The sequence below is a fragment of the Pleurodeles waltl genome, chromosome 3_2 (genome assembly GCF_031143425.1).
Source record: "Pleurodeles waltl isolate 20211129_DDA chromosome 3_2, aPleWal1.hap1.20221129, whole genome shotgun sequence".
Classification (NCBI taxonomy): Eukaryota; Metazoa; Chordata; class Amphibia; order Caudata; family Salamandridae; genus Pleurodeles; species Pleurodeles waltl.
Genome location: NC_090441.1, coordinates 51,067,992 through 51,094,659, shown reverse-complemented (window position 1 = coordinate 51,094,659; position 26,668 = coordinate 51,067,992). Strand labels below are relative to the sequence as shown.

Below are 26,668 nucleotides of genomic sequence, written 5' to 3'. Positions count from 1 at the left end.
ATTATTTAAGCAAACACATAACATCAACTCATCTGTATGATCCATTAATACATTTTATTCTACATGTGCACATTATTTAAACTATAAGTGTGAGTTCTTTATTAATTGTTGTACGTGTATGTGGCCACTATTTTCTATGTTAGCCAAATTCATGTAAATGCTTAGCTATTAATCAGTGCAAATTTATTAGAAATGATTTCAGCTTTCACATGCTCGTTTCGGTGCAACAGCGCCTTCTTCAGGATATCAACTAATGGCCGTTCCTGCAAGCACATATCACAATATGAAAATGTTATTGCCCTCGCTAGCAAACCTACATTACAAAATTACCAAAATACATAAAAACGTTTGTAACCACTGGAAACCAAACCATCACCAATAGAAATAATGGAAAGAAAAATAACCCAACCCCAACATACTAAAAGTGTCAGATGCAAAACAAAAATAACAAACAACATAGAATGAAAAATATAAACAAAAACGACTCTGAAACCCAAAATGAACCCCGTGATAAACATACCACATGCCCCATATGATGAAAAGACATACAGATGCTATATTTCCGGTTAAACCAATCTTACCACTTACTATTTTTGGGCGGCAATTAGTAATGCAAAGTTCACGGATAGCATATTTTACTCAATAAAAACAATGATTCCAGGATAAGGCCTCTGAGACAGATGTAATAACTGAAGATAAAAAAAGGGTAACATAAAACCTCCACTAGAGCGGAAACTTACTTGACCTAAAAGCCCGCTCAGTGCTGCCTATAATGATGTATAATAAGCAGATGACACCATTAAACACCTAGAAGCCAAACGCTCACCTGTGTAGGGAGAAAGGCCGCTTCAAACAAATAAGGTACAGACAAGATGAACGATAAGTTCCAACAGCTCTGGTATCCGTGATAACAAACTTAGGGTCTTCCAGATAAATAGACCTGGAAAGGGCAAAAAGCCAATTCAGGCATAACGCTCTAACATGGGGCCAGCCTTACTGCCCTTTGCATGCCATAACTTACCTCCAAAGTATTTAGTTGCCAACAGGCCTTGTACGGATTCCTGGTCTTCGGGGGGCCCTGAATCATAACTCCAAAAGCTGTAGCAAGATGTGCATCTGAACGAGAAGCAACATGCTGTTGTTGAAATGTAGTGCGTCACAGTACATCAAACGTATGGACGCTGGGTATAGACATAGAGTCAGGACTGGGCACAGCCATATTGGGGAGGAAAAACTATATATACACGTCTCTGCTTTTGCAATCTACTTAAGCCATGGGCATATATCAATTTTCAACAATAAGACACAAATAGACACAATTGTATTAGTTAAGAAAAACAACATATATCTCAATGTACTACTAATAGTGCCCTCAATACTTGAAAAAAAAATACTGTAAATATACATCCATTGGCTAGCTTCATCATATTCATGATGAGATAAGTGAAATACCAACCAAGGTCAAAATGGTGTAAAAATAACTTAAGGTGGCTATTTCCTATTACTTGCGAAAGGCATAGTTGCTAAGAAGTATAAAGGCATGTATAAAGATTACCAAAAAACTGCGATCATACTATAACAGAGCTAACGTAGACTAGATATCCCTACGGGACCAAACACTGCTTCAGTTATTAAAATGAATTGCTTGATCCCATGGGATATCATTGTTCAATCCATGATTGTGCGTGTCCAATGTAAACATCCAGAACACTTCCCTGCTCTTACATACTGGCTCTGAGCCCATTCCTGGTTTTAAATCGATCTTTTCAAGAATCAGCATTCTAATATCCTCTGGTTTATGGTTGCATTGTAAGTAATGTTTGACTATTGGCGCACACATTTTTTGGGTGCGGATGGCTGGCAGATACTCTAATTCTAGTTGCGAGATAGCGAGCTGTCTCCCCAACATAACCTAATTCTTAGGGACAAACTAGAAGATACACAACATTTGTGGTTTTGCAGTTGGTAAAGATCTTCAAATGCATGGTCTATTTCGAAGTGTATAGTAGTCAGTCGCAATAGCGAAATCACATGCTTTGCACTGTGTACATTTGTAATTACCTATGGGGGGTACTCCCATCTATGGTCTTCTATTTAAACTTGTTGTTAGGCTGCATGCATGATATAACTACATAATCTTTAAGATTTTTGTTTCGCCTGAATGCAAACAACGGTCTAGCAACTGGTGACTCTGTTTATTGTCAACATTTAAGATATGCCAATTGGCATAGACAATCTGGCAGATTTTTTCATTTAAGGATGAATGTCGCGTGATGCACACTAATTTAGATTAGATTCAATATTCCGTTGTCTGTCCTACAACAAGAACTCCCTGTCATCGTAACGGGCTCTTTTATATGCCTGTCAAATCAATCGGTGGGGGTAGCCCCTAGCCTAAGCCCTTGGTTTTTATCCATGTATAACATTGGAGCACAACGCTAGTCCTGACCACTATGCCGAAGGTGTCAGTACTATTAATTCCTGATCTAAAAACCTATTTGACCATGTCCTGGCTATCATGAGTAGTTTGCACCAGGTTGACACTTAAATTCTTCTGGGACCTCTGGCAAGATCTCAGCGACCATGTCCCATATAATGCATGAAAGTATACCTATCGAGCAGGCAGCTGAATTGTCTAACCATAGGTCAAGGCTAGCTGAGAACACCATTTGCCTTACAGTTCTGCTTTCTGTGTGGGGTGTAGGGAATGAGTTGGGATTAACTTCCAGGCTTCCAGGAGTGGGTTGCTGTGTCAGGTAAGCAGGGTCATTCGGAGCAGGTCTGTGGAGTTGTGCTACCTGTTCACAGGTGGACAGGAACAACTTTTGTCCCATGTACCCATGAGAGTGTCAGTCAGTGCTTCAACTGCCTGTCTGCCCAGGCTGTAACAATTCAGCGAGGACCTTGATTTTCATCTCAACAGACAGCTACTGTAAGTCTAAGGCTTCAGCTGCTTGTCTGATGACCACAGCCAATGAGGCTGCTTTTTCTGTTGAAGAGCTAGGGGAAGATCCACAGGCCCGTGCTAGGGGAAGTAGCCAATCCACTGTCCAAATAAATTTTTCCACAAATTATGGGGGTGAATTCATCCCTATCATCTCCATTGTGAGCAAAAGCTGCTTGACTTTGGTCAAGTCCGATCTAAAAACTTTTTGGGGCGTGGGAGAACTGCTGCTAGGTAAAGGGGCTGTTTTGTCACTAATAGAATGAACTGTGCTCATCAAGGTTAAGTGAACTGGAAGCCACCTTGGTTGAGATTGCTGTGCCAGGAAAGTAGGTTCGTAGTTGTACAAGGCATTTGGATGAGCATCCTCCTCCAGCATCAGGGCCGGCATTGACGTGCCCAAAGACTTTCACTGCAATGAAGATTTGTCACTGGAGCAGCTCAAACAGGGGGAACTAGTCTGCATTCTCGACATGGAGTGGGGCTTAACTGACGTCCTGCAGTTTTCACTGATGTACAGATATGCTTCTTAATCCCGGGTTGTATAACGGTGCACTCCTCACACGACTTACAATTGTGGCCCAAATCTAAGCACCAGAGACACACCTCATAGGGATTTGTCACAGTCATCTGCTTGCAACAGGCCCTATAAGATTTACACCCTGTACGATGCCACCTACAGACATGCGGGGACTATGCTGAAAACTTTTACAGATCCGGTCTGGCACCTGAGGATAGTCTAAAGGTGAGTAATCTGTGGTGAGAAGTATCCATGAAAACTTCTGTGCATCACTCGGGTAGCATGTTGTGAGAGAGAAGGATCCCCTGCATGACTCTGGAGAGCATGCACCCATGCCTGCAGTTCGTCATAGTAAATTGTAGTTGTTTTGACTCCACCTCAGCGCACACAACAATTATGAATGTGCCCTGAAGGTATTTTTTTAACAGGACTAGAGACCCAGAGTGTGGCTCCATGGTCAAGAGGAGTATACCATGTGTACTGTATTTTTATTGTGTGTGACTGACGTCAGCGTGCTGGACTGTAGAGGACTGACAGTGGCAGCAGAGTAACATTTATATTGGTTTGGGAGGCCTTTTTACCTGCCTGTGCCCGGAAAAGTCTCCTACTGTCCTCTCCCACCTTTTTGTAAATTGATCTGCCAGTCTTCTGCAAGCAGGTCCTTCTCAGATCCATGTAGGAGATAGATGTTGTATGTGTGCACCTTTGTGGGTGTATAGAGGATGCATTTTTTAGGCATATGTGACCAAAGTCACTGAAATATATTTTGCATTTGCTGCATCCAGTCGAGACCTGTATAAAGAGTTCGAGAGAACTCAGACAAATGTGAATTGCTGGGCTCTCCCACAACATTCCAGAGATACTTTGTAATCAGTCTTTCAGGGGTGGAGGAAAAAAGACAAAAGGTGAATTTAAAGCTAGAATGTTTCCCCCTGTCTATTACTTGTCTGTTCCGTGGCAGGGCTACTCCCCCAGTGGTTAACAGTTAAATGGGATGGTCTACCTTTCTTTTGTACCTTTGTTTTGGGATTCTTCTCGCTGGAGATGCCTGCCCACCTTTTTGCTAGCACCTTGCAACCATTCTATGTTGCCCAGAACCACTGAGCTGATGTAGAATAAACAATTACTGTCTGTAAGTTTAATATAAAGATGGGGCAGAAAATTCCTGCCATGTGCCAGAACTTCTCCATCTGGAGTCTGCACACCAGCGTTGACAAGAAACTCTTTTTTGTGGTATCCACTGCCAACTCCTCTTAATGTTTGTTAACCAGTCCCTGGGAAACATCGGTACGACTACCAAGAGAATTCCTAGATTCTGCTTCGAGGGACAAAGCTGACTGTCCTTGCATGAGGAAGACACTGCTTAGAAGGAGATGAAGGAGCAAAGGTGGAAGGAGCCGTGGATGCCCACTGCCACATCAGGGGAAGACCTGTGTTGCTTTGCAAGAGTAAAGCCCCCAGTTCCTGAAGTGACTAGGTAGTGCAATTGTAACAGTGTATCTCTGTGAACGCAAGAATTCATGGTATTCTTGAAGAAGACCTGAGTGCTGTTCACAAACCCAAAAAGAACCAAGAGTGTAGGAGGACAGCTACATTGATCAAGAAGCTTGCATCCAGAAATGTTAACCTAGACCATGACTAGACTTAGAAGAATGCTGGGTTTCCACAACACTGGAAGACAGGTGCCAACCACCAAAGTCAATCCGCTCAAGGCACTACTTCCCTGGGCAAGAAAATCAAGTTTGTCCCACTTAAAGCTTTTTGCCACTTAAAAACCCTGTGCAGCAGACTCTCGTAGCTAGCTTATCCAACTTTGGGGCATTTTTCCCAGACACAGGCTTCTGTCTTTCCCTGCTGGAGTATTCTAAGCTCCAAAAAAATAGAAAAACGAGATTAAGTCCGAATGAAGAAATCTTGATCGGGCGAAGACACTCAAAGTGTCTGACTGCTGAAGAGACTTCACTGGCTCTGAAATTTCAACTTTTACCACCATTAAAACCAGTAGCTTCAAAGGGTCCATGGCCAAGGGAATACAGCTTTATGAGCACTTCCTCAGATACAGCCTACAATCTTGACCAGCTAGAGGATTTTGCCTTCCATTTCAGAGACAAAATCTCTGACGGGTACGAACGTGCTTGATATATTCTACCTGCGCTACTTTGAGGTCAGTCTGAAATCGTGCCTCGGTTACAGTCACTTGCTAACAGTACCTTCCAATGCTGCTTTACATTTTCTTGGCACTTTTTCTCAAAATTAAGCCTGTGTACTTTGTGCAATAGCTACCAGGTGTTGAGCTCAAGTTTAAATTACTAAAACGTGTTGGACCTAACATACAACCATCATCACCAAGAGAATAAAGGCAATGTTTGTTTGGGGCATTGTTTCAGAAATCTGAAAGTGTAGAGATATTCCCCCTTGGTATCAGGTGCTTAGGTGTGGTATCCCAGCTTAATGGAGCTACACAGATAGCCTCCCCTCATCAATAATTTTGTGAACAGTTCAATCCGATGCAGTACGTCCCTCAGGATGAGGGTGCATGTCTAAGGTCGAGGAGTGCCAAGTTGTAAAAGGAAATAGATGTTAAAAAGACCTCCCCTCTATCTGTTCTTAGCTGCGGAATGACCAGGTTTCCGTTTTGGGGTGTTTGACGTGGCAGCAGAGCCAGACCGGCTGTAAGGCAAGATAAGGCAGCATCAGTATGGCACTGCCTAGTGTTAATGTTCTCTAAATTTTAAGTGCATGGGGAGTGTTCCAGGAGGCACATTTTGATTGTACCTTGAGTGCTGAAACTCGTTGAACAATTCCTGTGGTGCAACTTGATAGACTGTTTCCACAGTTCATATTTGTATTTTTTACAATTCTTCTACTTTTGCCCTTGACCGTGTCTCAGCACTTTCTGTTCCATCAGAGGCAATTGGCTTTGCAGTTTGGGGGCAGGGGACACATCATTCTCCTAAAAACTACCCTTCCACACTTTTCAAGGCTTTAATACTGACCTGTCCTCCAGACGACCTTCTATGATTATTTTATTTCTGCTGCTGCTCCCTGACTCAGGAACTGCTGAGTCACGTCAGTGAATCAATAGATCTGACTATATATAGGGCTGGTGCAGCGAATATCACCTACGCCTGCCACTTCGGATAATTTTGGCCTCCCATTCACAGCTACCATGTGACTGTTCTTTCCATGGCTAATTTGGCCTGTTAGTTTCAATCTTCTTCCTTGTTCTGTTGTTTAGCAGTGAGGATAACTCACTGCAGGGCGCATTGAGCACTGGACCTGCCGAGGCATCACTGTGAATGTCCCATGCCCTATTCACACATTTTGATAGGGCTGACTGTGGTGGACTTGGAACTGTAGAAATGGCTCCTGATCCCGAAACTGGAATATGATTTACCATATCTCTGATTCATTCCGATTGAGTTTTTGATACTGATTCACAATGGTTTGGTGAAATTTGATTAGATTCTCAATCACTTGTATGTTGTTCCTTTTTTGCCATTTCACCATAAATTCGTTTAGTGTATATGAGTAAATAGAGGTCATGTGTTGAATGCAAATGTATGTGTATCTCAAAAGGGTTTTGTTCCATGAAAAGAAAGCAAGTGGGAATTCTTTTGTGTGTATGCCCTAATAGAGTAACACTTTCTCCATTTAGGAAACCCACTTTCATGAGTGTAAGTACAATATGATTTTTCATTTTTTTAAGTGGAAAGTGACTATAATCATATTTTTGCAATTACAAGAGTGGCCCTTTGTAACCGGATATCCACAGTTGTTTACACATATTTTCCTACGTTAAAGTTTTGAATTCAACCAGGTTGGAGCAGGTGTACTTTACTACACAACAAGGGAGGCTTCCTTTTTGTGAATGATTACACTTTCTGTAGAATTTGCTCCTTCCTAGTGTATTATTTATTGTCAGACCTTGCCTTCTTCTAAGACATGGCCCTTACCGTAGCTGTTTACCATACTTAAAGTGTAGGTCAAGCGTCAGAAGTTCTAATTTGTACTTGTTTCCTTTTGCATTTTAGTGGTGTAACTTACAATTTATAGTACATCTATGTACTCAATGGAGCCAGCATTTCATTTTCTGATTCAGCTCATATCATTTCTTTTACAGACATTTAAAAATACAGATGTTTAAAAAAATGTTAAGAAAAACTTGTTCTGAAGGCCTTCCTTCAGAAAAAGCTTGAGGCTTTTAGTGGCAGTGATGAGTGCATATGCTGTGCTATGTCTTTTTACTTGTAAGAAAGACCGTAATTGTGTACAACGTCATGGACGTTAATTTCTTCCTGCATTCTTTCTATGATGTATTTTAAATGAGGATTGATGTAATCAGTTTGATCTGCTAGGCCTTGGAAGTAAGATGTGTTTTATTTGAATGGTATGAGTGACAAACCCCATTTATGGCTTTGGGGGATTAAGTTACAGTTTGGGTGGTGGGAAAATACATTTTGATATGTTGTATATACGTGAACAGTGAATATGAAAGAAGGATAGAAATATATAATGAATTTGATAAATATACAAATATATGAAAACATTTTTGTCAATATTGAGTGGGCTCTATTAAATTCTGTTCTGATCTATTCTATTCATACAAGAAATAATTACTGGTTAGCATTAAAAAAACATGGTGGGGTATGCGGTTTCTTCTCTCTTAGTTGCCAGTGTCTGGTTACTCCTTAGTTCCAGTACCCATACTATCCTCGGTGATTTCGACTTCCCCTCCCTCCTACCTCCAGATCCCTTTTACAAATTTCCATATATCCTACCTCACACAATGTCTTCTTTATAAGATTCAGTTCATCTTTCCACTTTCAGTACAAGTCTTTATAAATTGTCAAATCCGCCAGTAACAGCCCCAACTAGCTGTCTTAGCTGTCAACCGCAATGCCAGCTTTGAGTTATCACTCTGTGTTACTAAGGGCCAGTTGTACGTAGCTATTGTCTGGTCGCAAACGGCCCAGTTCTGTGAATCGGGCCGTTTGCGACCAGAAAGTAGCATTTTGGTATGTGCCAATGCTATTTTGTGATTCGGTAATATGTTTACCAATTCGCAAAATAAGTGTGGAGTTGCTATTTGGTAGGGGCGTGCTGAGGGCATCCCTTCCAAATAGCGAGTCGCAGTGGTATGTAAGATTGTTTTGCGACTGTGAATGTGGTTGAAAAACAGTTGCAGTTACCACCAACTTCAGGTTGGTGGTAACCCATTCGCAAATGGGTGTGGGTCCCTATGGGACCCTTTCTCCTTTGTGAATGGAAGCGAAAATATATTTTCAGTGCTGAAAGTGGTCCCACAGACCACTGCCTACTCTGAAAAAATGAAAAGAAAACCATCGTAAGGAAAACGGGATGCATTAAAAACAAAAAAAACCTGCTTTATTTAAAAAGTTGTCACAGACATGGTGATCTGCTACCCCTAGCAGGCCACCATCCCTGTGAGTGCAGCCATTCATAATGGGGTCGCAAATTGTGACCTACCGCATGAATATTAATGAGGTAGGTCATTTCCGACCTCATGGGGAATCGCTAAATGTGCCTGAGACCCATTTGTACATTTCATTTTGTGAGTCGCTAATTGAGATTCGCAATAAATCCCAGTTAGAGACTCGCAAAACGTAATGGTCGTACATCTGGTCCTAAATACTGTGGTAAATATTTTTCAAAATTGCCAATTTTGTCTGTCATTTGCCTTCCTTACAGTGCCACTAAACCTTTTCTCAACCCAAATGCAACCTTCCAGATGACAAAAACGTCATCATTTAAAACAGGGTAATCGTGTATATAACTAACTAAAGGAGAAATCAAACATTTGTGCATGTACTTAACTAGTTACATACCACTAAACACTTCAATTTCTGCACAGCTTGAAATACCTTCTTATACACTTATACGCACATTTATAAATATGCGAAAATCATTATACTCAATACATAACAAAACACAAATTAGAGAGCCATTAACTTAAGCCTTTTGCGAAAGAAAGCAAGCTGCATGAACAGAGGGAGCACACACCACAAAACGAAAACATAGACGCAAAGATCACAGGCCATCCTTAAATGTAAATTACATGACAAATGGTCACAAGTTTGGTATACTGTCATTAGTTAGGCATCTTCCTAGTGCCATTAGGCAGACATAGTCAATGGTTAGTCTTTCTTCGAAATGCCTGCTATAGTGGGTGAAAAAAAAATCTGGGATGGGACTATGACCATGCCCAGAAAAGTCTACAATAAAACCTTACCTTGACCAACACTCATCCCCCACCTCGTACACTAGTGATATTCAAAGTATGGTCCGAGGGTACTTGCGCCCCCCTAGTGAACACCAGTACTAGGTAGCTGCTCACTTTACTGAGTGCTTACTTTCAGAAAATGTTGAATAAACGGGCAAGGATTTATTTAGACATTAACTGTAGTAAAAGAAGCATAGAAGATGCCCTGCATCACTTAACATTAAGAACACCTTCATTTGTAAAGACATTTTGTAAAAATATGATAGTCTCTTCGAAATTTAAAAGTTTATTTCATTGACCTTAATACATCAAAATATATCTGTGCATTAAGAAGTATTTTGAAAAGTTATGGTTTTCAAACATGAACGGAGAAACAATAATGCCTTCCCGTACTGTGACAACAATGCCAATAGTGAACTAAAGAGGAAAGTCAGTTGTCATGTGCACCCTGTGGATAGTCTGCGTTGTTGCTATGCATGAACAACACTATAGTTTATTAAATCAAACACAAGAGAACGTTTTGTACAGAACACATTCTGAACTCATGTATTTCAAGGTGCTCTTAAATGTGAATAAAGTGAAATAAAACAACTGCATATGATTACACAATTTGGTCAACTGGGGAAGCCGGACTGATCCCTGGCTTTCTGGTTTCACATTCTGTAATTCAGCTTCCAGATGGGTATCTCATTCCTTTCTCATTTACATCAGACATTAAGGGGACAAAGGCATATGAAGGAAATGATTTGACTATTCATCAAACTATCTAATGAAGCAGGAATACCAACACCACAGTATAGGATTCCTTGTCTCAAGATTGATAGCTTTCTCATTGACACATATTTTAGTGAGTGGATTATGAAACTGGGTCCTCTTTCCCATTGGATAAAAACAAATGATTGTTGGGGTTCAGTCCTGTTTTCTTTTCACATACCTGTTACGAGTGTTTAGTGTAATTAAATGTTTTCTATCGCTTAAAAAAAGCAGCAGAGAAGTAGGTTGAGGAAGTGATTACCCAAGAGTGTACAATTTGTTACAAAGAGCAGCTGACATTAATATTTTTTTTTTTTAAAACATGCCCTCTGGTTCCATTGTTCTCATCTTTCTCATTACACAACTGGGGTTTGACCGGTTTGGATAGTGAGAATCGGGGACAGCGCTCTCCAAAGAAATGCCACTGTGCTGTAAAACCTGCCCAGACTTTAAATATAGAGTTCAAACAAGCATATTTTGGCAAAGCGGTAAAGCCAGGTTTAAACGTCAAGTCTCCTAGTGCCTTAAGTAAAAGACTCCCATTGCCCCATGTGTAGTGCTGGGGGTTGGGTGTTTGTCTGCCCACTGCCCACCTCAGTGAATTGCAAATCTTATTGGGGATCTTTATCAAGGAATTTTATAGCACTTGGTACCTTAACTGAGCCTGTTTCTAAAGCACTCCTAAAGTTTACAGATAAGAGACTAAAGACATAATGAGATTGTGAGGGCTTCGATTCTATTTCATTCCAATTCAGTAATCAAGTTAATTACTTTGTACACTTGACTCGCCCAAGACAGCAAGCAGATAAAGCTAACCCCAAGGAGCTGCAGAGGGATAGCAGCTCAGATACAACATAACACAGTATTGTCAAATGTGTGAATCTTCCAAAGACTAGTTGCTTTATTTAAATGGCAGTATGAAATTAAACCCTCAAAACACTCAGTGACACACTTTCGAAACATGTACATGTTGCGTTTCCCCCTCTGCGCTCACATACAAATCATCACCAGCAACCGCTGTGCTGCCACTAAGACTGCCCTCGGTCACCCTACAGACCTTACTTTTAGGGCCCTGGGAAAATGTTTGTTAGTACCCATGTCTTTAACCAACAAACTAGGGCCCAGGTTCTTTTGAGAGGTTTCCTCAGGGGGATTAAGCACACTCCTGAAAGAGAGCAGAATCGGTCTGTGGGTTATTTGAGTGTAAATCCCGAGCACGACACCAGATGGCAACTTTTGAATTCTGCTGGAGACCTTTAGGAGTAGCTTTGTCACTTTGGCTGATGACAACCGTCTCAGGCTAGAGTAAGATCCTGTTAGCTTGATTAGCTTATGTCAACCCAGTAAACCATCCCTTCATTTTACTGCAATTGCTGTATATCTTTTAAAAGAGTCCAGCAGCGTCACCTTAAGGATAACTAAGGGTCTTTAAGTCTCTATTGATAGAGCTGTTGTTTTTATAGATTTTTGTGGTGAAAACTGGTCGGGGAAGGTGGAAACTGGGATAAAAGGAATGTGTCAGTGAGTGTGCGCGGTGTTTGTCAGTATGGAGATATTTCAAAGAGGAGTAGCAGCATCATAGTTCCAGATTGTTCGTGAAAACATACCATACCATTTACCCCTTATTGCCTTGTGCCCCATTTCCAATTATGATGCACTTTTTGTGTGGGTGCGGGTACTCTGGAACCTAAGAGGAGGACACAGATTTAGAGACACCTCCACCCCTTCCACTGTTGCCTGTATGTGATTATAATAACCCATTAACCCGCACATGGTATTTGAGCCACATCCTCTTTTCCTAGTAGATCTAAATGTTGACACCACTTATTGTAAGCTGAGTACCGTGGGGCAGGACATGAGGACAGTAGGTGTAACAATTATGTTTAGTGAAGAAATGCCTGAAAAATAGTTTGATTAGGACTGTAAAATGTAAAGATGTGTCAAGTTTAAACTTTTACCGTCATAGTCTGGTCAAGACATGAATTGCAGCTCTCTGTGAAAGTGAGTAGACCTTCTCGACTTCACCCATGTTGACGATTTGTTTTACCCAACTCTAATTCCCTGTAAGTGAATGACACGTCCAAGAATGGAAATGCAGCAGCAAGTCATTTATTAGAGGGTGAAAAGCCATGGTTTAACTTCTTTTGAAAGGACGCTCAGAACTCTCCTGCCTCAAGTGCAGGGGGAGTTTGTTCCATTCAGAAAGACCCAGAAAAGAGAGAGCGCGTCCCACTGGTCCTCACCCTAGACATTTTCTGAACCTTTGCTATGGCCCGATTCGAGGACCGGAGATTCCTAGCGGGACAGTAGAAAGGGATTCTGCAAGACAAATAACTTGGGCCAATGTTCTATAGAGCATGAAAGTCAGCTTCAGTGTCTCATAAGGAATTCTCTTCTTAACAGGGAGCCAATGCAAAAAATGTAGATGCTTTTAGATACTAGTTCTCCGAGGAAGGTTAAATAAAAGTTGTGGCGCAGCATTTTGGCCACCTGAAGCTTATGGATGACATAGACAGGAAGTCCAAGATACAAAGCGTTGACATAGTCCAGTAATGAACGCCTGGATAACAGTTTTCCTGGCTGGGAAGGACATTAAAAACAGGAACTTTTTCAGTGTTGCAAAAGCCCAAAACACATTCCAACAACTGTACTAATCTGTGGTTGGAATGTTAACCGATTGTCGAACTTAACTACTAAGTTCTTGGCCACCTCTGTGCTAAGAACCTGGAGGGGGAGCTCCATCTGTCCAGCATGCTGGCCAATTAATATGAGTTGAGGGTGCCAAAAAAGAGTATTTCAGTCTTGTCGGAGTTACACTTTAGCCATTTCTGGTGCATCAAGGCAAACACAGCAGTCAGGCAAGGCTTAATTGAATCATGGACAAGAACCTCACCTTCCTTAAAGGAAAAGAGAATCTGGGTATCATCTGTATATGATATATTCTTGGCACCAAATTACTTGATTAGAATGGCGAGAGGGGTAATGTAGCTATTGACCAAAGTAGGGCTAAGGGCGGGATCTTGAGGGACCCAGCTGAAATTACCTTATTACCAGGAGGTATCCATACCTCCTGTTCTCTGTTGCCCAGAAAGGAAGCCATCCACTTGAGTGCCAACACCTTTACTCCAATCCTCCAGAGGTAGCCCAAAAGAGAAAGATGAGGTATCCTATCAAAGGCTGCTGATAGGTCTATCAAAATTAGCACAGCCTTGCCACCAGTATCTAAAGTGCATTTGATTTTCTCAGCAACCTCAAGAAGGGCCGTTTCAGTACTCTGATTCTGCCTAAAGCCTGATTGTCTAGGAACCAGATCATTACTCTCCAAGTAGCAGGAGAGTTGCCTGTTCACAAATTTTCTAAGAACTTTGACAGTGCAGGGAGCAAGGAAATGGGCCCATATTTACTCAGCATGTTGGCGTCAACCAATGACTTCTTTAAGAGTGGAAGTATTTTTGCCAGCATGTGGAGAGAATCTCTGAACAGCTTATTTACAAGTGATTTGATTACCTTTGCTGCCATAATTAGCAGACTTATGTGGAGGGGGTCACAGTGGAGCCAGATTTAAGACTGAGTGGCTGCAAGAGACTCCTCCAAGGAAATGGAGTTGAGGAGGAGAGGGAGCAAATCATCTCCTTAGTTACTTCCTTAGAAGGGAGAAGACTTCTGGCTTCCAGAACGGAAGCTGCCAAGCTGAGTTGAATTTTGAGAGTCTTACGTTGGAAAAAAAACACAGCCAGTTTATTGCACCAATCTAGGGAGGGTACACCTCTGGTGCAAGCTTCATGAATTTGTTCACTACCTTGAAGACGTCTTGTGCCTTATTACCTGTCATTTCAGTCTTACTTTCAAAACAGGCCTTTTTGGCTGTCCTGTGTGAGGTGTGATATTTCCTCCTAATGTGTCTCCTTCTCTGTCACATTGTACCCCTTGTGCCACATTCTCTCAGCCCTTTCACAAAGCTTTTTCTCTGCACAGAGAGCTTTGGCGAGCCATGGAACAGAAGTGCTTCTTTCAAATTTCCTTGACTTAATAGGGGCAAGCAAGTTGAATGCTGAGGGTATCCGTTTATCAACCCTGAAGGAGGTCCCCGGGGTTTTATAAGACTCGAGGTGCCCTTCCCCTTTCATTTTAATAGTGGCCATGGCAGATGGGTTCCCCAGGGTCTTACAATGCTCGGGATGAGGAGGGTTAGGGTGCACAGCAGTTGGTCCTTATCTGAATTTCTGTCCAGACCTAGACTTCTTCAGCTGTTAATGAAACATAGGCAATTTTCAGTTCTGAGTCTGAGAGCTAGAGAATTCAACTCTTTGCCGTGCCCACAGCACTGATGATGGTTTTCTAAGTGATGCCTGCACATTCTTTTTTCTTAGGTTATTTGTTTTACCTCTTTTTTTTTAAAGCCAAATGAATGTCTTTCACCTTATGAGTTTTAGGTATAGCATCATCAATTATCATTTTCCAGTTTCCTCACGTAACACTTCAGGATATTTACCAGTTAACTGGAATGCGTGCCTTGAGCCCTTTCTTCTGTTCCGCAAAACTTGCTCTGCACTATTCAGATCCTACAAATGCCTAATTTTCCTCAAAATTTCCATCTTAGGTTTTTAATACTCTTTTTGCAATGTACAATTTCCCATCTCTCTTCCTTTTACCATTTTCCATCTGTCTTCCTCTTCCTTTAAAGGCAAACCTGAGCGAGCAGTGTCTCACAGTCTGAATGGACGTACTACTGTTATGAGTTCACATTAGTAAGAGTTGGTCTTTTTCCATTCTTAAATGTAAACACCTCATGCATAGTTTGGAATAGTCATACTGATCCCAAAGCATCAACCACTTTGATTCTTACTTCTCTAACATTTAACTCTCAGATTGGGGATCTTTTGCACCATCCTTCTCACCCAGCGCATTTGAAAATTAGGTTCCCTTCATCACTTCTTTTTGTGTGCTGTATGTCCACTGTGACAAGAGGTGGAAGCAGATCCAGTACCAAATAAGGTAGCATCACCTCCATCTCGTGGTCATATGTGGTTGGAAAATTACCTTTTTTGTCAGATTATTGGGGAGTGTTCCAGCTAGCAAAATTCAGTTTTGCCTGGAATTCTGAAAATATTTGCAGCCTTCCTTCAGAAATTACCTGGGAGTTTTACTCTGCGGAATTACAAAAAAAACTCAGTGAGATTCAGCAGAATTCTGGGAATGGGCAGAAATTGGCACACTGCGTTCTTATTTAGTGCCAGGATCTCATTCCATACTGAATAATCACTGCAAACAGCACCCCTGGCATGCCAGAGGGTGCAGCTTCTCAAGCTGATTTTTACTACTTCATTGGCGGCTTTCTGATCACGAACAGTTATCACCGCCTGCGTTGGAGAAATCTCGCCGAGTGCCCTCTTAGCGACCGAAAATCGTACTGGGGGACTTCAGATCTGGCTTGCGTTCGTCAACTTACTGATTTTGAGCCACACGCTGCAGTTGGTGGAATTGGCAGGAACTCTGCGTAACAATCCTAATGTGGAGTGACTCAAATGCTGCTGGTGAAGCACAATATATCACCCACCTCTAGTAAATTCACACGCATTTGCAAATATTTTCAGCCACTTTCTTTTATTGTCGAACACCGTACATAAGCTGTTGTCATGAAATTTTGTAAGCACATGCTTAATAACTCCATTGTAGGCATTTAAGCGGCCTAAAGCTAGCAGCTGAACATTTTGTTAGATGCTGAAATTTAATCATCCAGGTTGGAACCATGAATGAAGTTCACATTTCACCTGTTGCGCTCTTGAGCATGTAGCATTTGAAAAGAGTGCGGCAGATTTAGTTCACATCTGGCAAAGCGGCATTACATTGTGTATTGTCAGTTTTGGAGGAGGAACACAGGGCACAGTAAATCCATGAGGGGTATGTCAGAAAAGAAGTGAGGCTGGACTGCCTGAAACACAGCCAAAGGCAGGATGATGCTATGTAAGTTCTGATTATATAACAGATTTAGGGTAAGCAGTAGTGCATTACATTTGTTTGGCAAATAAGCTTTATCCGACACTCGTAGAATGGTTCTGTACGCACTCCACAGTTCATTGTGATGCAGGCTGCTCAGCAGATACGGTGGCACATGCCACCACAAGGCATGAACAGGACACGTTTGCAGGGCAGTGAGTTTGTAGATGCCTCTTAGTGAATGGAATTAGCTCATGTAAATTTGAAGATGCGAGTATCTCTAGGAGCCAAAGACTCTTCTCCAAATTTCTCAAGGAGTAGATCTTAGAAAATAAGGATAAATTGGTTTAAGCTGAGATATTCATGGAATGTGCTGTGTTGTGGAAGGCAGAATAACATTAAATCTTTTTCAGTCAGTTCTGTGTGCGAATTCATTTCCTGGTTCATACAACCACAAAAGAAAGACTTTCTATAAAACAAATCAGCAACTATTTACAAGCAGCAGGCGCTCAGCACAAAATATGGTTAAAAGCAGTGATCTATTGCTCTGGTACTTTGATGGTATAGAACCCATTATTCAAGTGACAGAAATTGGAAACTTAAAAATGCAGAAGCTGCCACATATTACCTCTCAGGATACAGCACACAATTTTAGGAGCCCTTATTAAGAACATCTTTTATAGGTGCAAACCTTTTACTAGGATACAACATTGAAGGGGGGATTACATGTACTGATGAAGGCCTTCGTAAAGAAACAAGTGTAGAAATACCATACTTTACGTTTTTTTTTTATTCCCTGTTGCTTATAGCATTGGTTCCCAAACTTTTTAGACCCACGAACGAATTTTTAGATCAGACGTTTGCGACCCACCTTGCTTTAATGGACATGAGGTGGGCGTTTTTCAGTGTGCTAAATGCATTGTGTGGTAGCACAGTACCATTTACATGCAGCACGTTTTCATTGACATGGCCACTAAATTTTTACAGACATGCAGTTTTACTGGTAAAACTATACTGCACGCAAATAATGTGTGGAAAATCGTTTTTCAGTGAATAATAATCATTTGTGCACCGCCTAGTAAATCGACTTGTTCTGTTTTGATCCAATTAAAATCTGTTTCCAGCACATCTCAGAATTACAAAGTTTTTAATTTTTGGTTTCCCAATTGTTGCATGCGTACAATTCATATTCACACATTTACATTTTGTTTTTTGTTACAAAAAATGACAGCCTTTCTTTTCAAATGTACCCCAGCAAAATTGCCACCTAATTCACTTTACTTTTTGTTCTCTGCCTGCAAAGTGAGAGGAAACACCAATCACCATATTACATTGGACCTCTGTCATTGAAGCGCAGCAAATGTGATAAATACATAATTTAAAATCATTTTTTTTATTACTTGAACTTTCGTGACCCAACAGAAATCAGCTCCCGAATAACTCCTAGTTTGGGAAACACTGGCTTACAGACTTCTTGATACTGGACAGATTGAGAAATTGACCTTTGCTATTTTTTATGATCGATAGTGATAATCAAGTCTTTTACTGCATTGCATATCTGAGAAGAGTGATGAATGCTAGTTTGACTGAATGCATTGTTTAACTGAATGCATTGTTTAACCAGCCTGAACACGTGCCAAGATTCGATATGCACTGCTGATGGGATGTGTTCTGTCTATTAAACACATAAATTGGTTTATTTGAGACACTGTCATTTTGTTATTTGTTTTTTAAATCTTTTTGCGGCTTTTGTAGGCTTATTCTAATCCAATGTTTATTTTCCTCAAAATGTTCTTCGAAATGTTCCATAGAAGTGAGACTATGACAAGATTTAAGTAACAATTTGAGTACATGCCAAAGAGTACGGGCTCTGCCTGTGAAGAGTGACATTAAACGCAGGTATTGCTAACTTTCCTTAGCACCGGTCTTAAAAAATGTGGATTTCCCTATATTGGACAATATTTTACTCTTCTTTAACTATTGACTACTATATTCTCTGGGAACATGGAAACTTTCTATGGACTGACTTGGGCCTTTTTAGGTCGAGCTGCAAGCACTTTGACTTGTTGTAAGTATTGTGGGCTTTTAAATACGCCCATCTCTTTTATTCGTTCCTGGGCTTGCCTTTAAAAAATCACTTAGGGGCATATTTATACTCTGTTTGCACCGAATTAGCATCATTTTTTTTAACTCTAATTCGGTGCAAAACTAACTCCTTATTTATACTTTGGTGCTAAACACGTCTAGCGCCAGAATTATGGCGTTAGACATGTTTTGGAAGTGGAGGCCTACCTTGCAAAAAATTACTCTATAGCACTGGTCAGATTGTTCACAGTTACCTAATCAGAGTCATTTCCTGTGGCTCGCCCCTTAAAACATTTGAAATTGGTAAATGCTTTACATAAAACAGAAATCCTCAAAGTGAAAGTGGCTCTCCCGGCACAGCCGGAAAGCCGATACTACAATAATTACTGCACTCGGGGAAACTCTCCCCACAATGCTTTGCAGGGCATTACTTTTACAAAACATTTTTCCTCATGACTCAGCCTGTGGTGACCCTAAGACAGTGGGACCACCTTCACAATGTTCACTACAATGTGCTCTTTTTGTCTAGATCATCTCTTGGTTCACACAGTAGGTTAGCGAGGACCCCAAAATAATGACTCTTCCCACAATTCTATGTCTTTTTAAGCTCTTTTATTGCTGGAATATTTTGTTTTACAGCTGGGAATAGCTTGTGTTTTAAGAGCCTTGTTTTGAATATAGTTGCTGTAGGCCTGCTATCCCTGAAAATGTGTAATGCACTATGCTCCCTAGAGGCTAAATATATGGTTACACTGCATTATTTATTGACATTTTCTTTTTGTGTGGTTATGCACTCTAGGAGCTAACTATATAGTTACATGACCATGTTTCTAACAAATGCTATTTTCATTGTGGTGTCCTGTAGGGGCTGTTCTAAGCATTACAGTCATATCAGCATACTAAAATATTCGTGCCACTGAAACCTTGCCCGTAATACTTTGCAGGGCATTACTTTTACAAAACATTTGTGCTCATAACTCAGCCTAGGGTGGTCCTAGGACAATGGGAAACACAATTGGGAGTACGGGGTTCTTGTAACGGGGGCAGATCAGTAGTGTATCATTTGTAGCACTATGCCCCTCATGGGCCTCAACTAAAGGCGAGACACGGGTGGACTAAGGTGTATGGAATGGAAGGGGAATTTCCTTTACGGACTAGGTGGTCTCACACACTCTATGGTGTCATGCTTCATCATATGACCACCTAGCCCCACCCAGGTAGGACAATGCCACCTGGGCGGACTCAACCTCACTGTTAAAGGAACAGGAGGGAGTGCGTAAATCAATTCTGGTTCTGGAAAAGGGATCCAGCTAGACTAAGAAATAAAATAAAAACACCTAAACAGATACCTATGTAAGTATTTTAGTAAGAGGTTCTGTTTGATGTGATTAAAAAGAGGACTGGGACACCAAAGTGATAGTGATGACTCACTGGGTCTCCTATCTACAAGGAAGAAGCCGACATGTTTCTGCCCTCAAAGTTGAGCTATGGAAGGTCTCGGGGCATTCATCAGGGCAAAGGATCCCTGCTATACATGCTTAGTAAGCGTTTGATAGATAGTAACAATTGAATAGAAATAATAATAATAAGTGACACCGGGATGGGTGGGGGGGGGCCTACCTTGCCGAGGAAATACCTGGGGAGTACCTAAAGGAAGTAAAACAAATCAGTCCGGTACTAGGGGTGACAAAGTGACACAGCAATACACAGCAATCCACAACACACGTGAAAGGGAGCATGCAAGACGCAGCAATACTGGGTGCTTAAGGCATATTTCGCATAAATAATGGTATGGCACGTCATAGCGAGAAGGACAACACGAAGGGGAGAATTTCTTACCCTATCACAGGAGGCTATTAGCCTCCGGTGTCCAGGAGAGGGAGCGTCCCCTTATAGTCAGACTCTAAGGAAGGGAAAGAAGGAATAAACAGGGAAAAAGGGAAGAAAAAGGGAAAAAAAGGACAATGGGACCACCTTCAAAACATTGACCACAATGTGCTCTTTCTTGCTTCATCATCCTGGGTTCCCACACTATGTTAGTGGGGACTCCAAAATAATAACCCCTATCACCATTCATTATCTTTTTAAGCTCTCTCAAGGTTGGAGTGTTTGTTTTACAGCTTGGAGAAGTTATGTTTTTTTGGCATTGTTATGTTTTTTTTCCTTGTGTATAGTATCATTGCAATAGGCCTGTTAGCCTTGAAAACGTGTAATGCACTACACCCTCTAGGGGCTACATATATGCTTACATTGCATTACATTCTCCCATTCTTTTTTCATGTGGTTATGCTCTCTAAATGCTTATTGTATGGTTACATGAACATGTTTCTTCCAAATGCTTTTTTATTGGGGTGTACTCTAGGGGCTGTTCTGATCATTCAACATACTATAATATTCGCTGCACGAAAACTCGCCCCATGATGCTTTGCAGGGCATTACTTTTACAAAACATTTTTGCTCACAACTCAGCCTGTGGTGATCCTAGGACGATGGGACCACCTTCAAAACGCTCTGTCTACATTATCTCTAAGCCACCACACTAGTTTAGTGGGGACCCCAAAATAATAACACCTACCACCACTCAGTGTCTTTTAAGCTTTCTCATGGCTAGAATGTTTGTTTGACCGCTGAGGGAAGATTTGTCTTAAAGGCCTTTTTTGTAATATCATTGCAGTAGGCCTGCTAGCCTTAAAACGCTCTGTAGGGGTTAAGTATTTGGTTACACTGCGTTACGTTCTCCTGTTTTTTTCATGGGGTTATGCTCTCTAGGGGTTAACAATATGGTTACATGAGCATGTTCCTTACAAATGATATTTTTGTTATGGTGACCTGTAGGGGCTGTTTTGAGCATTAAAGTCTAATGCCAAAAGTTTATTTCTGATAAAGGTTTATATGATAATTGTATATCTTTTAAAAATCTCCCCTTAATACAATTAAGACCATCATTCAGACCAACTTAAAATCCTTATTACACTATGACTGTTTGCACACACTTGATATTTTTAGGTGACTACTAGTTTATTTCTCCTCTCTGGCTGTCCTGTGTCTTTTTGGGGGGAACTGTGTTAGCCAGCCAGCACCTCTGATGGTGGGGTGGTGCAAGTGGTATTCGATTGGAATTAGCATGACAGATTTAAATTAGGATGCCAAATGGCAACATTTAAATGTTTTGCTGCAGATAGAGGAAGAAAGTAAATGGAAGTGCCTTAGTTATTTGCAGGGCCACTGGAATTATATGGCAGTAAAAGATGAAATTGTGAGGCAGGGTTGACCAATTTATGTGCCAAGAAAAGTCCAGTTATGAATTTACAGTGCTAATAGCTCTAACTCCAGCAAATGCGAGACCTGTTGCATTGCAAATGCTTGTTTTAGGATTATGATGTTAGCTAGCATTAACCTCAGAATGGAGTATCCAGCAAAGATCCCAGATGATCGAACCTGTGCCAGCTTTTCATGTTATCTGTAAAGGATACCTTTAAACAACAGCGAAATGCAGTAATTATCCTGAAAATCGTGCATGGATTCCGGACCTATGTTGGGCACTTCTGTCCTAAATGAAAGCCTATTGTGAGAAATATGAAATTCATTGGTTAAATGCAGATAAAAGCCTGAATGATCTAACTTTATGGACCATCCCTTCTTTTAAGTATGATGCAAAGTTTATCCTCCATAATTTGAATAGTGCACATCAGCCATTGATTGGCTTGGCCTAGTAGTGCTGCACTTCTTGTACTAAAATTTGAAATTAATTGCTAGAAAGTGGCTAGGAGAGATTTGAGCTACACCAGGTTTACAAACTCACGTGCCATTGCATTCTGGGAATACAGTCCTTTTGATTCTAATTATAGTTTGGCTTGTATTCAGTAACACAGTTAGGATGTAAACATTCGAACAAAGTTAGAAATTTATACTAGCTACTATGTGTGCATATTGCCCCACTTATGGTTGCGTCTCTCTTGTTGTGCTATCCTCCCCATCCCTTATTAGGGTCAAAAGTCTGATGTTTCCTATGGTCACTGATCCCTTTTATTCTCCTTCCAGGCCCAGCCCACCTCCCTAAAGGCCAAGAGGACATGCTTCCAGACTGTGGCTGAACCCACAGCCGCCGGAATATGCAGTTCAGGGCCCCACCTGCCAGCGCACTCGCAGTGGACTGTGTCAGGGGGCCGGCTGCCACGTCACGCAGGGCCACGGCAGGGAGGCATGGTGACAACTTTCAAGATCGCCGTGCTTGGGGCGCAAGGGGTCGGAAAGAGCGCCATCGTCCGTCAGTTCCTTTACAACGAGTTCAGCGAGGTGTGCGTGTCCACAAAGGCACGGCGCGTCTACCTGCCTGCCGTGGTCATGAACGGCCACGTCCACGACCTTCAGATCATGGACTTTCCATCCATAGCCTCCTTCCCAGTTAACACCTTGCAGGTAAGTCATTCTTTGTCCTAATGTACGAAGGTAGGGAACACCCAACTTACATGAAACTCTGGATATTTCCCATCAGAATAGTGCCTCAGAAAAGTCAAAGGCACTGGCTTCTCTGGCAGCCTCCAAATTCCTCTACAGGGCATTGCATTTGTGGCAAAATAGGTGGAGCATTGTGAGATACTAAACCACTGAGCTATTTGTCTTTAGTGTTGCACCTTTGGTGGCAAGTGCCAAACTGCACGTAGTGGAATCTGGAAACCTTTATTCTCCAATAGGAAAGGTGCAGGGGCAGCAGTAGCACAAGATTAAAAATTTAGTATGTCTTTTGAGGATGGTCACAGTCATGCATTCAGTTATTTGCAATATCAACTGTTCACTAATGCTTCATGTCTTACTTGTGGCATATTGTAGCAAGATCACACCACTATATCTTCTCTCTCTAGCCACAAGCAACACTTTAACACCAATAGGAACATGTGTCTTTCAGTCATTATTATGACCCATATGGAGCCATACATCAAAATATCACAGAACTTGTATATAGCATACATAGGGCAGGGAGTACACCTTAAGAAAAAAATGGAGCAAGGGTCTGCACATGCATTGAGAAGTACAGAGGAGTTGCCTTGGAAGGATTCGAGACTAGAACCCCTTAGAACTACCCTGCTGTAGGACAGCCTATCAAGACCCGACTGGATTGCTCAATGAGTTAAATGCTTTCTATTGACATGTGCTGTGAGCTGTAGGTCACAACTATGAATCCAGGCAAGACTGACTTGGACTTCATCCTTCTGTGGATGGTAAATTAAATGCCACTACACTGGGTAACAGTAAACCTGTTAATTACAGCACTAAGAAGTGCCGAATAAAAATAAGCTATTATTATCACCAAGAGGAGACCCCAAGCAAGATAATTTGAAAACCACAAATATTGCAGTACATAAATAGTGCATAGAAAATATTACATTAACTTAGAGTAGGTTTATAAAACATTATGATGCTATAAAGTTCATTGGAACAGCAAAAATATACACCTTTGTTAAGAGATACCTTTAATGAACTTGCAGGTCACTTTAATGAGATTTAAGTGAGCATTGCTAATGAGACCCATTATTGTTTGTAGTTAGGACTGACACCAGAAGAGCACTGATATATGAAGGGCCGGTAATTACTAATTGGGCAAGAATAATTAACACTGAAATATATTATTATTTACATATCAATTTTATGTGAACAGTTCACAATTTTTAGGTAGTATTCTTTAACACATACAGTAGTAAAATGTTGACATTTGTTAAAACATATATTGCATACAACTCCAGGATATAAACAGAATCCAAGGCAGCAGCCTATTTATAACAGTAGCCAAATCTTGTTACTTATTTTTGACTGGTATAAAAAAATGGTTAAGATATGAATACTAAGACAGCACACACTACTCAAGTACTAACTTTTAAAGCTCCTTAGACTGATATCATAAAACTGCTGACTTTACTCTCATGACTCCTGCATTGAATATAATTCAGAGAAATGTAACTCTTTGAGAAGTCAGCTATTGAAATAAACATAAAATTTGCTCAATATGTTTTATACATAACTAGTATAACATTTGCTGTTTACCCTGTGAGTCAAATCATTAAGTAAATTGTAATATTGCCAAAATTATAATCTCACTATAAAAACAGTTTTTGACCTTTGTTGATAAATTAGGAGTCTATAAACTATTGTCTGGTGATTGAAAATATATTTGTACCATATGCACTATTATTTGTAAGTGTAAACAAATTGTGAGCATAGACTGGTTGCTTTGATTGAAGTTTCAAAGAGGGCTTGATTTCAGAGATCATCTTATTAGTTAATTCCTGCTCTGTAGTAATCCATAATTAAGCACACTTGCTTAATGTAGCTAGACATGTTTTAAGATTGATAGAAGAATTGTCAGATTGTGCTTGACTTTGTTCTGACATAATTCTAATGTCAATATCATATTTTAAAGAGCCTTTGTCTGCATTAAAACATTTGTGTATATATATACTCATTATTGTTGATCAGCTTAAAAAAAAAAACAGCCCCATAAGGCTAAACTCTTTAGTGAACGATGGCCTGATTAGTACCATGGCACTGTTTACTGTATATGAAGAATGTCCAATTTTGAAATTATTTGTGCCATTAATGTATGGCCCCATAAAGCGTAATGGCATTAACCTTCACCTGAAACCCACATTGATGCAGCAAGTGTATGGCTACCATGCCAATAGTTAAATCTGCCGAGGCCAGCAACAATTCAGATACATTTAGACAATGTTGGAAAGAGGGTTCCTCCAGTCAATGCAGTAATCTATTAAAATCCAATCTATAAGAATGTCCTTACTCTTTTTAAGAGAGTTGCCAATTGACCAAGTAAACTTTAGTTTGGCGAAGTTGGGGAAATGTAATAATCTTTTCTATACGTTTATTGGCTAAGCTGAATAAATTCACTTTGTCCAATAATTTCTGCAAACTTGTGGTTTTGTGTCATGATGAAATGATCAGCATAAGTTAAACAACTGATTCAACTACAAGTCAGTTTTGGAGGATTACCGTTTGCCTCTATTAAGCAGCCAGGAAGATCAGAGGTATGAAGATAAAACGGAGATTGGGAGGGTTGGGGGGGAATTAATCAGCCCTTGTTTCAGTAGGTATTATTTATTTTAATCTTTACTAAAATATCCATATGAAACTTGATTAACAAATGTAAAAGATCACTATCCAAGCTTGGGTTTGCTTGTAACACCAATGTTTTCTGAAGTGGAACAGCTTTTTTGGAAACCATTTCAGTAAACTCCATTAAGCGTTTGTGTTACAACTATTTTTCAAGCATTTCAATAAAATTCTTCTCTTCCAAATATAGGTTGACTACTACCTGATAGTTCCCAGGACTAGGTTTTGTACCGGTGTCACAAATAGATTACCTGCATTAATAATATTATTCTATAAATGTGTTAATAAGTTTCCAAACCCTCTGAATCTCTTTGTATTAGAGAAATTATGATTTCATTTGGCCCGGGTGCCCTACAACAATGGTTCTTAACCTTTTCTCTTCTGTGTACCCCATCTTAACCATTAATGGAACCCGGGGACCCCCACTGAATCCTAACTGCAATCCGGCTACCCCCACTTAGTCATTACTGGAATCAAGGGTCCCTGGCCTAAACATTTTTGTTGATTTAAAGCACAAAATAATACACAAATAACACAAGACACAAGCATTCATCAAACACATACAGAAATGATGAAATATTATTTTACTTCACAAACAAATATAATAAAAACAAAATGTTAATTTTAATAGGAAGGTTGGAGCTTTTCCAAATTCAAGGTCACTCATATTGTATGTTATAATTTGTTCGATGCACTTGCATTGCTCCGACGAATCAATCTGAGGATACTAACTTAATTTTTACCCTCAATTTTAGATTTGTTCACGTTTACAGACCGTTTTAAAATGTTCATTCAGTTATATACACTTTAATAATCTGTTAATTTTGGTTTAATTTTCTAAGCAGTTGCGGATCCCCGGAGTAGGATTCATGTCCTCCACCCCTCCCCTCGAGGTCCCCAGATCGCAGGTTAATAACCACTACCCTAGAATGGTGGCTAGCTTGTATCGAGTTTGCAACAAAAAACTTTGTAAGCAGTAAAGTTAGAACATTATATTTAACTCAATAAGACTCTCACTTACCAGGTTCACCATAAAGCACTCCAATATAATTTTGCCACGTAAATT

General features: G+C 40.5%; 1 protein-coding gene across 1 annotated transcript in view; it reads left to right on the top strand.

Annotated features, from left to right (window-relative positions):
- RASL10B (RAS like family 10 member B) overlaps positions 1-26,668 on the top strand; it is a 210,775-nt gene that overhangs the window by 60,781 nt on the left and 123,326 nt on the right. The window contains exon 2 of the mRNA XM_069226740.1: positions 22,525-22,902. Coding sequence (XP_069082841.1) covers positions 22,687-22,902 — 216 coding nt within the window. The 5' untranslated portion in view covers positions 22,525-22,686. The remainder of the gene's footprint in view (positions 1-22,524; positions 22,903-26,668) is intronic.